The sequence below is a fragment of the Equus quagga genome, chromosome 15 (genome assembly GCF_021613505.1).
Source record: "Equus quagga isolate Etosha38 chromosome 15, UCLA_HA_Equagga_1.0, whole genome shotgun sequence".
In the NCBI taxonomy this organism is placed as follows: Eukaryota; Metazoa; Chordata; class Mammalia; order Perissodactyla; family Equidae; genus Equus; species Equus quagga.
The window spans coordinates 72,824,272-72,840,598 of record NC_060281.1 but is presented as its reverse complement, the minus strand read 5'-3'; the positions used below and the strand labels follow the sequence as shown (position 1 = coordinate 72,840,598).

Sequence of the window (16,327 nt, the reverse complement as noted above, 5' to 3'; positions counted from 1 at the left end):
AGTAAACTGGGTTGTCAAAACAATTGCTCTTTATTGGTCAAAGATATAACTGTATAATCAATTTTAAGAAGTGTGACTTGTGTAAAGGAGTTTTATGTTTTAAACTCCTAAATGTTTTTGTAGGGAGGCCACAAAGAGTATAAGTGCGCTTAAAGTATTGGCATTTGTTTAAGTTTTTTAACTGTGGCATCTCAGCAATCACTAGGATAAGATAATCCTTCTAGGGGCCGCCCAGTGGCGCAGTGGTTAAGTGTACACGTTCTGCTTTGGTGGCCTGGGGTTCACTGGTTCGGATCCGGGGCAAGCCATGCTGTGGTAGGCGTCCCACATATAAAGTAGAGGAAGATGGGCATGGATGTTAGCTCAGGGCCAGTCTTCCTCAGCAAAAAGAGGAGGATTGGCGGCAGATGTTAGCTCAGGGCTAAATCTTCCTCTCACACACACAAAAAGATAATCCTTCTAAGCAGAATTTAGCCATTGTATAGTCTTTGGCTACAGATTACAAAAAAAAAATAGAAAAACCCAATTAACTCATGATGTTTGAAAAAAATGTAGAAATTCGATTAGGCTTAATTGTAAAGTTAGTTTATTCCTTGTGATGCAATTTCAGAGAGGCAGCATAAGAAATGAAAAGCCTAACCTTGGATTAACTTGGTTCAAATACCAGCTCTACTGCGTGTGAACGGGACGATGGTGGTCAGGACACTTAGCACTGCTACAGTCTAGTTCCTGGCCTGTGAAGCGGGGGTGGGGGATTTGACATAGTACTTACCATAGTGTCTGGTTTGTGCTAAGTTCTGTAAGTGATCACTTACTGGTCATATTCCTTAGACTTTAGGAATTTCTCTCTTTGTGCTGTATGTGAGGCAAAGAGTTAGAGAATCAGAATGTTATAAATGGAAGGAATCTCAGAGGTGATTTGCTACAAGACGTTAATTTCTAGATGATAGTAGGTGACAGAATTGGAGAATGAAGCAGCCTTGACCTTGGAATGTTAAGATCAGTGTTACTTTTCTGGAAATGGGTACCATTCATATCGCTAGACTTTGGGAACGTGAATTATTCTTTTCCTTGACTGTTTTAAGTTTGTGGCTTAATTTGAGTGTTGTGATTTATTCTATTAAAGTGAGATTGCACCCCTTTTATTCCATAGTAACTAATGTTTCTGAGGACTGTAACATTTCACTTTATTAATGTTTTTATCATTTCCTAAGGGGCCTAATCTTTTCCTATGGAACAGGCCTTAGGCTTTATTATGCCTGTAATTAAATTCAGTTGGAAATAGCATCCGAGTTACTGGAAATTACTGGACAGCCGACCTCAGGGTACTGCATTGTTTCAGAGGGAAGGGGATTGGCAGAGAAAGGCACTTGCTATGTAGATCCCGACAGTGGCACTTTTTAGAAGTGAAAGTGCTTTGAGTGATTTAACTTATTTTCAAGCGTTTTTCTGCAGTTGTAAATACAGTACCTATTTTTGGAGGCAAGGGAAAAATACGGGAGGTGACTTGCTATCAGTCAAATATATCAGTTAAATGAGGAGTAGATTCTATATTTTGTTCCTGAGTAGCTTTATGTAACAGAGTGATTGGTTACTTTTGGAGTAAAGCTTATTATATTTAGTATTAGTTATTTCTTCCAATAGGCTGTTTTTATTTTTACTTCATTTATTTGATTTTGATCACGTTCATTCTTTCCTCGTCCCTGCCTCCCACGACCTATACCTGTTCTTGGCCTCTGAGCCAGCAAAATGCAGAAAGAGCCATACATAGGTAGCCTTTATACTTACTGTTAGATGAGCCCTCCTCACAGATAGCTGGTGCTGTATTGGAATGGAATTATAAGATATTTTAAATTTGAAAGTAGTCTTTAGCTTGCTTGACCTGTTGAATTTAATAAGCATAATATTTAATCTTTTCAGAGGTCGAAACAGTAACAAAGGCCTGCCTCAGTCTATGGTGAGTAACTTCACTGTTCTTTCTTTAGAAAAATGGGTAACTAAAATGTGATTTTAAACCATGGACCAAAAGCCAAGGCAAAAAAAAATTCCCTTCTCTTGAATTTTATATCTCAGATAACCTTTGTAGATCAATACTGTTTGATATAAAATTATTAGCTGTATGTGTTGTTTTTTGATAACTTTCTGTATAAAATGTATAATTATCTGTAAATAGTATTTTTCATGCCTAAGAATAATGTCGTTTATTCTCTTGTAAATGACTAAAGGCCAGTCTAAATGAGTAACTCCCTAAAGATCAGTGGAACTCCAGGGCTGGAATTTGCAGAGCTCTTTGGTTTTTGATTTTGGATTAATGTGCTATCTTTTATTCCTTTTATTGTTCTCTCTTGGAAAGGGCCTTCTGGTTTCAAATTTCAGAACTTTCTCAGTGAAATTAAACTGGGCATGAAAGGTGGATGGCATAAGTTCCACATGATAGCAGAAATAAATGAGAAGCTGTCACTAATTTTTGAGACTTTGCCTTTTGTGGATAAATTTTCTTCTTTAGATCAGGAGAACACACGCTTGTGTAGTATGTAATAAGGAGTGGTTGATTGATTAGACCTTAGAGCACTGTCATTGATTCAGATCTGCTGAGAGAAGATAGTCAAGGGTCTGCTACAAAGGTGCCCTACACTTCACCCCATTTATTTATTAAGGTATGCTTAACCCTATTTAGTGGACAGATTTGTGAGTTTTGACACATAGAATTGTTTAACCACCACCACAGTCAAGATAATAGCCCAGTTCCATCCCCTCCAGGAATCCCTCGTACCAACTGTAGTGAGCTCTCCTTCCCCTACTCGCCAGCCTTGGATCTGCCTTCCCTTCTTGTGGATTTGTCTTTCCTCATATATGGAAATTCACTTTTACTTTTTTTCTTATGTATAATCGAAACATTGTTAGTTGGTATAACTCCTTTCCCTTTTGAAAACTTAAGCTTTTATTCTCTAAGGAAGTAAATGATTGTAGTAAACCAAATCTTCCTTTAACACATGTAAGGTATTATAAACCTGACTAAACATTTTGTAACAATAAATACTAATTTTAATACATATACAAGGGTAAATGCTGATTGCTATTAATGTGTTTTCTTAATATTCCAGATTTCTTTTGATGGAATCTATGCAAATATGAGGATGGTTCATATACTTACATCAGTTGTTGTAAGTTTTCAGTTTATTGGGGAGGGAGAAACTGCCTTGGGAGTGGAATAAAGTAACTTCATGAAGTAAAAGTGTGGATGAATGATTCTCAAAGTAACATTTCTTAGGTCATGTTTAATCAAGGATGGTTTAGAAAAAACAGATTAGGACTCTATCCCAGGCTATTATAACTCACTATAAAAGCTTTCTTGTTAACCCTGCTGTGTACAAAATAATATTAGTAGTTGATTGTCTTTAGTGCATTATATTGTCAACCTAATAAAACTAGAGTCAGAAATACTTACTTTCAGTATTTAAATTCATACTGCAAACTCTGGGCAGGGCCTCCTGAAGAATTTTGAAAATTCAGTGTATTGCTAATGTTTTAAAATGTTTTATTGTTCTGTCACTGCATACCTAACATGTTGAATGAAGCCTGATGAGCTGTAAAAAGTAAAGTGAAAACAATTATCCCCCATGACTGGGTAGCACACTGTTTCTTTGATGAATTAATTGTGTGTTTTTAGGGATCCAAATGTGAAGTACAAGTGAAAAACGGAGGTATATATGAAGGAGTTTTTAAAACATACAGTCCTAAGGTAATTTTCACTCTTTTCCTTTTTGCTAAATATAAAACCTCATGAATCATCAACTATGGTGTTTTTATGGCTTCCTGACGGTGTCTATTAGTTTCTTTCTTTCTTCCTTGCTTCCTTCCTTTGCTTCCTTCCTTAGGAAGATTAGCCCTGAGCTAACATCTGCTGCCAATTCTCCTCTTTTTGCTGAGGAAGACTGGCCCTGAGCTAACATCCATGCCCATCTTCCTCTACTTTATACGTGGGACCCCTACCACAGCATGGCTTGCCAAGCAGTACCATGTCGGCACCCAGGATTCAAACCGGCGAACCCCAGGCTGCCAAAGCGGAACATGTGCACTTAACCGCTGCGCCACTGGGCTGGCCCTTATCTATTAGTTTCTGATTTAGCATTTTCTAGTTATGAGGTGGATATGTTTGTCACATTTCCTTGCTCAGTGCTTTACCTTTAAAGCACTTTTTACCACCACTTTGAATGATTTTGCTCCTCAATTTCAAACACTGGTTATTTTGTAGACTGTTTAATCAAAAAGACTTGCTCTATGTGCTTATTAAAATATTTTGGTCTTTTCAAGCATTGTGGACCAGAAGAGGGATAGAGTAGATTGTTGTTTTTCTATTCATCACTGTTAATGTGCTTAAGACAGACCATGGTAGCAAGGACCAACTTTTAGTTGAGAGGATTTTTGAATGATGGAATGGATAATAGATCATATTTCTGAGAGAAAGGTATGATTATAAGGTTCTCTTGAGATAGATTATTTTTGCCAAAGTCATGTAAGAAATACTACCTTGATGTGCTGAAGAATTTCTGAAAAATTTTAGTTTATAAATGTATTGAATATTTACTCATGTTTTTCATTTTAGTGTGATTTAGTACTTGACGCTGCACATGAGAAAAGTACAGAATCCAGTTCGGGGCCAAAACGTGAAGAAATAATGGAGAGTATTTTGTTCAAGTGTTCAGACTTTGTTGTGGTACAATTTAAAGATATGGACTCCAGTTATGCAAGAAGAGGTGAGTTTTGATTTCCTAAATACGCTTCATGGTTTATAATATTTAATCAAGCAAGGACTCTCTACATTGATCATACAGACTTTTTTTGTTTTTTGTTTTCTTTAAGAAATATGGGCTTTCTAGAATAACCTGATTAAGACAAATGGGAATTTTAATACATTTTTTTGGGAAAATATTTAAAATGTCAGACGAAGGGGGCTGGCCCCATGGCTGAGTGGTTAAGTTTGTGCGCTCTGCTTCGGTGGCCCAGGGTTTCGCCAGTTCGAATCCTGGGCGTGGGCATGGCACCACTCATTAAGCCATGCTGAGGCGGCGTCCCACATGCCACGACTAGACGGACCCACAACTAAAATACACAGCTGTGTACTGGGGGGCTTTGAGGAGGGGAAAAAAAAAAGAAAAAAGAAAAAAAATCTTTAAAATGTCAGAAGAAGGTTCTGTGGTACTTTTAGTAGGATAAATAATGAGAGTTTGTACACCATATGATTTCACTTGTATGTGGAAGATAGAGAAACACATGCATAAAGGAAACAGATTAATGGTTACCAGAGGGGAAGAGAGTAGGGGGATGGGCAAAAGGGACAAAGGGGTACATATGTATGGTGACAGATAAAAACTAGACTATTGGGCATGAGCATGATGCAATCTATAGAGAAACTGATATAAAGTATCATACACCTAAAATTATACAATGCTATGAACCAATATGACCTCAAAAAAAAAAAAAAACTAGTTTGGGGGTGGCCTGGTGGCTTGTAGTTAAGTTTGCACACTCTGCTTTGGCAGCCTGGGGTTTGCAGGTTCAGATCCCAGGTGCAGACCTACACACAGCTCATCAAGCCATGCTGTGGTGGCATCCCATATACAAAGTAGAGGAAGATGGGCACGGATGTTAGCTCAGGGACCATCTTCCTCAAGCAAAAAGAGGAAGTTTGGCAATAGATGTTAGCTCAGGGCCAGTCTTCCTCGTGCGCACACACACAAATGGTTTGTAAGGGATTTTCTGTAGTTTCATGGTCAAGAATGCTACTGATCATACTCAGCTGAAAATTTCTTGTCCTATTTGGCCTACAATGCTTTAGTTATCAATTTTTAGTTTTGTAATGCTCATAAAGAATGCTTATATCGTTTTATTAGTCTTATAGTTCTATCAATGCTTTAGTTTTAAATCTGGAAAAAATCAAAGCACAGGGCTAAGGGAGAAAAGCAGAGAACTGTGGATGGAAAACAATTGTCTAATGAAGATGAAAAAGGGTAAGGAAGTAGAGCATAGATATTTTAAAAAAACATTCAAAGTATGAATTTATGTATTGAGAATATAAAAGTGGTGATACAGTGGTGATTGCAAATTGTCACATAACAATTTTTTATTTTCGTGATTCAGTCTATACCAGTAGCTGTTTTTGTTGTTGCACTGATTTTTCTACACTGTTATTTAAAAATTATAAGCCACCAGGAAGTTAAAGCCTTTCTCTTGGACCTGTTATCAAGGTTCTTACCTACCTTAGCTTGCTGTTTGAAAAGCTAGCAGTGCTAGGTACTCTAACTGCTCTGGGGTCTTGATGAAAGCGCTGCATTCTGTTCTTCTATCCTACTAAACATCCATGTCTTTGATTCACAGCTCTGTCTAAGAATCCTTCAGTGGCCTGTACAAGGAAACAAGTCTTTTTTTAGTTGCTCCTTTTGGAGTTGATCTTGTTTATGCCTAGAAGCACAAAATTGTTTATACTTATACTGTTGAAGTATTTCATTGTTTTAAATTTCAAAATTGACTTTGGATCATGAGCCAAACGGAAAATAAAATTTTAGTTGCATTTAGTACATAGCACTCTAGAAAAAGTATTGGCCACAACAACAGAATGTTTCCTACTCTGTTGAGTACCAGGCAGTTTAGCTAACAGCCATTCACAATATGCTTTGTTTTTTGTTCTTAAAGTGAATTAGCATTTCCCAAATTTGGAAAGGTAAATATTACTTAGATTAATGGTATCCCTTCTTTGATCCTCTTCAAAATTAATGTCTTTAAATTTTTATTTTGTTTATTGTTTTGTTATGTCTTTATTTCTCAGGTAATTTGTGTTCATTGTAGTAAACTGAGAAAATATAGATCAGAGCAACAGCTTTGACAGTGTTCAGTGTATTCGTAAGGGGATGGACATATCTTACTATATACATAAAAGTACAGTTTTCTTGATGAGGACATCCAATAGAGGAGTAACTTCAGGTATTTTATTTAAAGACTGTAATGATTTAGTGGATTATACCATTGTGTTCATTGCATAGTATCCTGAAAATAGTGCTAAGTCATGTGTTTAGGATTTCAGGTCTCTTAAGCCAGATTCTTAACACTATCCTGGCAGAAGTTGCCCTCCTTAAAAGTATTATTTTGGAGATACTATTAGTATAGAGAAACCTTTTTAGAGTAATTAATTGGCTTGGTTCATTGGTTCCAAAAATTAAGGCATTTACTACTGTTTTTAGATTTATATTATTTTGTACTAAAGACTTTCTCAGATTTCTAGTCCCCTTGAATAAAGGAAGGTAGGGTTTAACCAGTGATTCTTAATGTTGGGTTCACATTTTAGTCACTTACGGAGTTTTAAAAAGTCTCTAGTTCTCACTTCTAGAAGTTGTGGCTCAATTATAATTAGCCTGGGTGAAGCTCTGGGTATGTGATTCTGAGGTGCAGTCAGGGATGTGAGCTGTGGGTTTCAATGATAAGGTCCTGGGAATGGCTGTTCTGTGGGTCTTGAGGATTTGTGCTTTGTTTCTTTGCCTCACAGTGCTCTTTCTCTCTCGGAGTGGAGATGATCTTGAGTAGTCTGCACTGGCATCAGTTTGATACGACTGTTCTACGTCTTAAATAGGCAGATGGATTGAGGGGTTTTTTAAGGATTAACAGAAGTGAATGAATGATAAGAACAAAACTACTAATATTACATTGGAGCTTCCTAAAAGAAAAGGGGAATTTGTTTTCTTTCTGAGCTTTTATCTTATAATACTCTTCTGTAATACTACTGTCAAAGTCTTAAGGTTGATACTATTATCTAAATTTATGTGTACATTCTATGTTTCAGGCTCTGTGCTAAATGTTTTACATGTATTTTTTTCATTTAATCATCACTACATCTTTCTGAAGTGGGTATGATTCTTATCTGCACGTTGTAGATGAGGAAATAGAGACACAGTTAAGTGACTTGGTAAAGTGAGGACACAAACCCAGCACTCGCTGACCCCAAGTCATGTTATTAAGCATTGTACTGTAGTGACAAAGTATGTGGTCTCGTTTGTTGTTTAGCCGAGGTATGTCAGAATAAGTCTGCATTTACCTTAAATATTTCCCCACGAAGAAAGCAAAAAATAAAAAGCAAAATTCTCTCACAGTATAAATATGCAGATTATTATATTGTTCAAGATTCTTTTCTTTTTTTGATCTTTGGCTTTATTTGGGGCGAAGCTTTTTAAAGTTAGTAAGGTAAATGTGGCAAGTTCTTAATGCTAACTTCACTGATTTCAGTGAATTTTATGTGGTCGTAGTCATACACATGTGCAAATGAATAAGGGACCTAGAATTAATTGATATTTTCTTATGATACAGTGAGTAAGTTTCATTTGATCTCTTGAATGTTATATATGTACCAGTTTGATTTATGGGCAAAATGAAAAGTAGCTCTATGTTTTGTAAACTGTGGATTCCTTTTGCACACATTATTAGAAGAGACCATCATATTATCACTAGAAAATTAGTGTGTTTTATTCTTTATTTGAATTCCAGTGCAGACAGATCTGAGATGCTCTCATTTTCCCCTCTTCATCTTGCTACCTATTTTTTAGGGCATCAGCTGCCTTTGTCTCTGCATCTGTCTGCCTTAAATAGTATATCATCTCTGCCTGCTTTTTACTTGGTTTGCTCTCTCTTTCCACTGTCTCTTTCTCATCTTTTTTCTTTTCATTATCTTCCTGCTCTTCCTATTGCTCTTTTATTCGTATTTTGCTCTTTGATTTAATACCCCAACTCAACTGTATTTTAGTTTTGTGGCTTCTCTTCTACTTCCTTATTCCATTTTTCCTCACGCTTCCTTCTTCTCCTTTATGTCTTTTGTAGTGTTCTCAGCCTAGAGAACAAGGGTCAGCAAACTGGAGACCTATGGGCCAAATCCACTCATCAGTAAATAAAGTTTTATTGTAATACAGTTATGCCCATTTGTTTATGTATTGTCTATTGCTGCTTTCATGCTATAGTGATAAGAGTTGAGTAGTTGTAATAGAGGCTATATGGCCTGCAAAGCCAAAACGTATTTACTGTCTGGCCCTTTACGGAAGAAATTTGCTAACTCTAGTCCTATGTCTTTTTTCCTACTGTGTTTGGGCTATTAGGGCTGATCAAAAATACATACTATACTGGCTTTGGGGAAATAGCACAGAACATACTTTGTCTAAATTCATGCTTTGACTCTAATCTAATACTGTATAATATCATCTAATTTCTTATTTGTGACAATTCAGATTGGATTTATTCTGAAGAATCACTTGCTTACCAACTCCTTTGTCATAATAAATGAAAAGTCATATGTGAGAAAATTGGTTATTGGAATGATCTCTATCATCAACTCTCTGTCCCCCCCCATCTACAAATTTATCTTCCCCTTTACCGTCATTATTCTCTTTCCTTTGGTTTTAGTCGAGGAGATGTCTCACTTCCTGTTTAATCCCAGCTTCTCCAGTCATGCCTGTGACTCTGTCCATTCTGCCATTCCTGGGTTCTTGCTCTTTTGTTAGTGAGGAAGGTTGGCCCTGAGCAAACATCCATTGCCAATCTTCCTCTTTTTGCTTGAGGGAGATTGTTGCTGAGCTAACATCTGTGCCAGTCGTCCTCTATTTTGTATGTGGGATGCTGCCACAGCATGGCTCAATGAGTGGTGCGTAGGTCCATGCCTGGGATCCGAATCCACGAGCCCCGGGCCGCCAAAGTGGAACATGTGAACTTACCCACTGTGCCACTGGGCAGGCCTCGTCTTACTCTTTCATATCACTACTCTGGTTCCAGACTCTTCAGCCTCTTCCTCTCTGCTTACTCTTTCCCTTTGGCCTGAAAAACCTGTTCAAATTCCTCTCATCCTAAAAAGGATTCCTTTTTGTCCTGAATTCTTCTAGTTGCTATTCCTATCTTTCCTCTTTATTTTACTGAGGAAGATTTGCCTTAAGCTAACATCTGCTGCCAACCCTTCTCTTTTTGTCTGTGAGCTGCTGCCACAGCATGGCTACTGACAGATGAGTGGTGTAGGTCCACACCTGGGAACTGAACCCAGGCCACCAAAATGGAGTGCACCGAACTTAACCACTAGGCCACCAGGGCTGGCCCTGTCTTTCTTCCTTTCTTATCTAAACTTCTTAACTCTCATTCTCTCCTGACTCCTCACCCCATTGTAATCTGCCTTTTATACTCACAACTTGAGTATAACAAGTTCTCAGGCTACTAGTAACCTCTAATTGCTAGATCCTTTACTGCTAGTCTTTACTGCTGCATTTGACACTGTTGATTTCACCCTCCTTGAGAAACTGCTGTTCTGTTTTTCATATGTCTTATTAATCATTCCTTCCCTGCCTCATTCCTGGGCTTCTTTTCTTTCACACTGCCTTTAAATGTGTTTGTGTTCCCAGTGTTTCTTTGCCCACTACTCTTACCACGTATCAGTTGCTTATATACTCTCATAATCTCAGCTACCACATATAAGCCCCCTCCCCAGCATCTCTTTATCATTGCCCTCATACCATGTTGTATTAGATGTTTCTGTCTCCTCCATTATACTTTGAGCTCCTTGTGTGGATACTGCATTTTTTTAAAATGAATGTTTTATTCACATAAATGCAATAGTTAACTGGTTTTTTATTTTATTTTATTTTTTTGAGGAAGATTAGCCCTGAGCTAACATCTGCTGCCAATCCTCCTCTTTTTGCTGAGGAAGACTGGCCCTGAGCTAACATCTGTGCCCATCTTCCTCCACTTTATATGTGGAATGCCTGCCACAGCATGGCTTGATATGCAGTGCATAGGTCCACACTTGGGATCTGAACTGGCGAATCTAAGGCCACCCAAGTGGAACGTGTGAACTTAACCACTGTGCCACCAGGCTGGCCCCAATACTATATTTTTTTTTATCCTAGGAGACTAGTTTAGTGTTTTGGCACATATTACGGGCTCAATATAAGTGTCCTTTGAATGAGTGAAATTAGAGCCATCGCACACTTTTAAAGAAGTACTATTTTATGTAAAGAATGAAAAAGCTGTAAGTGGTCTTATATATATATAGCCAGCCAACAGATATTTAGCTCTGGAATGTGTTCATTGCTGTGCTGGTTGCTATGGACAGTACAGAGAAATTCAAGACTTCTATTTTGGGTCCCTTTTGAGAACTTAGCGAAACTGTATACCCTCACCCTAGAAAAAACACAGACACAGACTTTACATTTGATTCCATGGTGTTCACAGTTCCCTAGGGAGTTCATGTACTCCATTTTAAGAAGCTCTGTTCTAGGCATTTTCAGAGTTGGTGATACCAAGGCATGTGAAAGAATTCAGTAAAAATCGAATGTTGAAATTGGTGGCATTGAATTCCACATAGAGTTCAGAAACATGAAGAATTCTGTAGGTGGTAGTAGCTGGAGGGAGTTGGAGTGTGAGTGTGTGATTAGAGAGCAGTGAGAAATAAAATTGTACAGATTATTGTATTCTGGTTTGTGTTATTGTGTTCTCATGTGGTTGTCCTGTAGGTCTGATAGGGCAAGGTTCTGTGAGTCACAGGGATCTCTTCTGAAGGGCATGGCATTAGGAATGCCATGCCAGTCATCTAAGGAAGAGGCAGATCCCAGAACAGGATATGGCCTGTGAAGCCTTGGATTCTGAGAAGACTAAATGTGTTCCCAATTCATTCATGGGTGGTGTTCTAGTAGGGCAGACAGACCACAGGCTTGCAGCTGAGTGGGCACATTCTTAGCACTAGAAGTGTAGTAGGCTCTGTATATGGGCAGGAAGTGCTAAAGTTGAACAGGCAGGCGGTTCTAAAGCTGGACAAGTTCAGGATCGACAGCTTGCCCTTTGTTCAAGATGGAGGATAGTCCCTGTGGTAGGTAGGCGGATAGACTGAAGGATAGGCAGTTGGTCTTATGGCTGGGGGCTATCCTGGTAGGTGGGCAGGAGAGCCCTATAAGGGGATTGGCTTGGGCCTGTGGGCTTTGAGAGTAGCTTTTCCTTTGAGCTAGCTCTAAGTAACTCCATGTTCTAATATCTTCTGTTAAGCCTGAACCCTTAGAAAGTTTACTGCTTCAGCTTTGCTGTCAGCTAGTAAGAGAAGAATATGTGTCCGTGTTGGGGCCAAGCAGTAAATAGAGACTAGCGTTTACTGAGACCAGTACAGAGGTGGCACAGAGATTATTGAGATTTAAAACCATGATCAGCTGTAGTGGAACAGGAGATGGAAAGCTAAACAGTAGATGGAGGTAGACCGTAGGAAAGTATTGCATATTTCTTAAAATACGGCCTCTTTCCATTTATTAAAATTCTGTTTCTCTATACATTTTTAGAGCATAGAGAAATTCCCTGCTGTATTCTTCATGTGTAGGCCAAGGTCAAAACAATGACTCTTCGTTTATTAAAAACAAAAGAAAATAAAAAACAAGCAAGCAAAACCTCTAGCATAAAGTAGAATTTTATTCAGACAAAATAAAAATTTGTTCAGTACTAATAAGAGTAGGTGGTCTGATTCAAGCTATATATGGAAACTATTGATTTCTCTTTATTTAACAGCATTAATTAGCTTTGTTATTGCTAATGCCATCTAGTCGATTCCAACTCCTAGCAACCCTGTGCACAGCAGAGTGGGACCCTGCCCGGTGTTTTTGTGCCGTCCTCTCACCTTGTGGGTGTTGTGTCAGACAGTGCTCCACTGCTGTTTGTAGGTTTTCATGGCCAGTTTTTTCAGAAGTGGGTGGCCGGGTCCTTCTTCCTAGTCTGTCTCAGTCTGGAAGCTCTGCTGATACTTGTCCACGATGGGTGACCCTGCTGGTATTTGAAATACCGGCGGCATAATTTTCATCATCATAGGAACATGCAGCCACCACTCTATGACAAGTGACAGACAGGTGGTGTGGTTCCCTGACCGGGAAACGAACCTGGACCATGGTGGTGAGAGTGCTAAATCTTAGCCACTGGACCACCAGGGCTGGCATTAATGAACTAGACAGCACAAAAGAAAATGATAATATTCACAATAGGAACGGAATTTAAAGTGTATGGAAATAAGCGTAGTATATGTGGATAAGCTGAAGACTATAAAAACACTACTGAAGGACATAAAAATAGATTTGACTAAATGGAGAAACATGCCATACTTTGAATGGGAATATGTAACACTGTAAAGTTGTCTGTTCTCCTCAAAGTAATCTCTAAAGATAGTATTTCTATTTCTGTAGAAATTGACAAAATGATTCTAAAGTTTATAAGATAATATGTATTAACAGAAGAATTTTTTTTTTTTAAGGAAGATTAGCCCTGAGCTAACATCTGCTGCCAGTCCTGTTTTTGCTGAGGAAGACTGGCCCTGAGCTAACATCTGTGCCCATCTTCCTCTACTTTATATGTGGGACGCCCACCACAGCATGGCATGCCAAGTGGTGCCATGTCCGCACCCAGGATCCGAACTGGAGAACCTTGGGCCACCGAGAAGCAAAACGTGCGCACTTAACCGCTGCGCCACTGGGCTGGCCCACAGAATAATTTTTGAAAATTTTTTTTTATAAGAGTCAAAAAGGAAGACTTGCCCTACTAACCATTAAAGTGTGTTAGAATTAGAACAGTTGCCATAGTGGCAAAGAATAGAGAATCCAAAACAGGCGAAGTTCATTTGGGCATTTTGTTAATATATGATAAAGATAACACCTTAAATCTGGAGTAAAGGCAGATTATTCAGTAAATGGTGTTGGGACAACATTTGGGGGGAATTAGATTCCTACTTCACACTATCGCCAAAAGAAAACCTAAATGGTTAAAGAGAGAAGTATTAAAAAATCTATAGAAGTTCTAGAGCAGTTTTATAAATTTATATCATTTTGAGATAGGGAAGGACTTTATAAGAAAGCAAAAATTCATAAAGTGAAATAAAAGATGGATGTATTTGATTATAAAAAAATTAGATGTGTCCCAAAGTACCATAAATTTTAGAAGGCATACTACAAAATGGGAAAAATAGATCAAAAGTGGTATTACAAATGACCAGTGAACATATGGACAGATGGTCCATCTCAGTAGTAATCAAAGAAGTGCAGTTTCGGAGCAGTAGAATATGATTTTTCATCTGTCAGCCTCCTAAATGGCCAAAATGAGAAAGATTAACACTGACTGATAATAGTGAGGGAATCAGAAAATGACTCACTCTGCTAGTGGAGTGGCTTAAGTAAAAACAAGCAGCATTCTTGGTTTTTTTGGTTCAATGTATGTGTGTGTGTGTGTGTTTATATGTATGGAAGATTGGCCCTGAGCTAACATCTGTTGTCAATCTTCCTCTTTTTTTTTTCCTTCCTTCCCAAAGCCCCAATATATAGTTGTATATCCTAGTTGTAGGTCATTCTAGTTCTTGTGTGTTGGATGCCTCCGCAGCATGGCTCCATGAGCGGTGTGTAGGTCCGTGCCCAGGATCTGAACTGGTGAACCCCAGGCCACTGAAGCAGAGCATGCCAACCCAACCACTCAGCCGTGGGGCCAGGCCCCCCCTTTTTTTTTTCTGAGTAAGATTCATCCTGAGCTAACATCTGTGCCAGTCTTCCTCTATTTTGTATGTGATTCACTGCCACAGCATGGGCATCACAGCAAGTGATGTAGGTCCACGCCTGGGTTCTGAACCTGTGACCCTGGGCCGCAAACTTAACCACTATGCCACGGAGCTGGCCCCCAGAAGTATCATTCTTGAGCTCTCTCTAGTACATGATTCCAGTGAGTCAGAACATTTCAGGAAGACAATTTACTTGGTAACGGAGTGATACCCAGTTATTGTCTGGTTTTACTTTTATTTTCTCTCTTGCTCTGCACAGTCTCAGTGGAGTCTGATAAACAGCAAATATATTAAAACTAGTAATAAAGCAGGGCAGTGAAGGAATGTGGATAAATTGTCTCCATTTTAATTTCTGTTCCATCTAACTGTAAATAGAAATTGATTGCTTTTTTTACCCAGGTCAGTCTTGGCAAGGGGTTTTAAGGGAGCGTGTACACTTGAACAATTGTTCTTCTAATTTATGTTAGAAAAGAACAGTTGGAATCTGTAAAATGTTTTATATATTTGCCAAGGAAACAGAAAAGTGTTTGTACAGCTGTAAGAATTGGGAATTCATTTCATTTACTAACTTCTCCTTAACCTGTTTCTGAAAAGTTTTGCTATAGGTTTGAGAGTAAGTTGTAAAAAGACTACTGTGTTGGCTAATAGTATTGGCAGTTCAGTTCTCAAAGATTCCTGAATGTTTCTGGATTTTCTCTTTTTTTTTTTTTGCCCTAAATTTTCTACCAAATCACTTTCTTTCCCTTTTCCTTTCTCTCTCTCTCTTTAACTTTTGAGATGAAAACAATGCCTTTTATAAGAAACTTCTCGAATGATGATTAGCCCCACTTTCATTCTTTCAGATGGCACAGACTAAAGGCTCCTCCTCCCCCCTCAAAATGGAGTTCTGAACCAGGAACCCAATAGAGAAGCTTGAAAAGAGAATGTGCTCCTCCTGATACCCTACCCCAAAAGTATATCTTTCTGTTGGCATCTTTCTGAAAATTTTTTAAAATCTGTTCTGGAGATACTCTGGGAACCAGAAATCTAACCTTCTGTGGAATCTATCACCTTGTTGTTTTTTTTCCTGCTTTTTCTCCCCAAATCCCCCCAGTACATAGTTGTATATTTTAGTTGCAGGTCCTTCTAGTTGTGGCATGTGGGACGCCACCTCAGTGTGGGCTGCCATGTCTGCACCCAGGATCTGAACCAGTGAGACCCTGGTCCGCCGAAGTGGAGTGTGCGATCCTAATCACTTGGTCACGGGCCCGGCCCCTATCACCTTGTTTTTTGAATACAGCAGGCCTCACAAAGTGGTTTCCATTCTTCTCTTGTTCTTCTGTGTTACACTAATCTGGCTTTGCTGTAGAATTTGATGTGTTTGATTCTGTGGAGTCTTGACTACTGATCTTCTTCAGTCAGATCTTTCAAAGGAATCTGGTTTATGGGTTTAAATTTTTTTCCCTTGATACTTGGTTGGTTTGGGGGGGGGGGGGGTTTGTGAGGAAGATTGTCCCTGAGCCAGTCTTCCTCTGATTTGTATGTGGGATGCTGCCACTGCATGGCTTGATGAGCAGCGTGTAGGTTTACACCCGAGATCCAAATCTGGGAACCCCAGGCTGCCGAAGCGAAGTGCACACGCTTAACCACTATGCTACCGGGTCTGCCGTTTGGTTGACTTTTAAGTCAAATACAACAACATTTAAATGATAAAATTTGTGAACAATTTCAGCTCAAATTTTAATTTAGTTTAGGTTTTAAGAAAAT

The 16,327-nt window shown here is 38.7% G+C and overlaps 1 protein-coding gene across 2 annotated transcripts in view; it reads left to right on the top strand.

The window, feature by feature from the left end:
- ATXN2 (ataxin 2) overlaps positions 1 to 16,327 on the top strand; it is a 127,032-nt gene that overhangs the window by 33,267 nt on the left and 77,438 nt on the right. For both annotated transcript variants that reach the window (XM_046639792.1, XM_046639791.1), the window contains exons 2-5: positions 1,921 to 1,957; positions 3,105 to 3,164; positions 3,671 to 3,742; positions 4,607 to 4,757. In XM_046639792.1, the coding sequence (XP_046495748.1) occupies positions 1,955 to 1,957; positions 3,105 to 3,164; positions 3,671 to 3,742; positions 4,607 to 4,757 (286 nt within the window). In that variant the 5' untranslated portion in view covers positions 1,921 to 1,954. The remainder of the gene's footprint in view (positions 1 to 1,920; positions 1,958 to 3,104; positions 3,165 to 3,670; positions 3,743 to 4,606; positions 4,758 to 16,327) is intronic.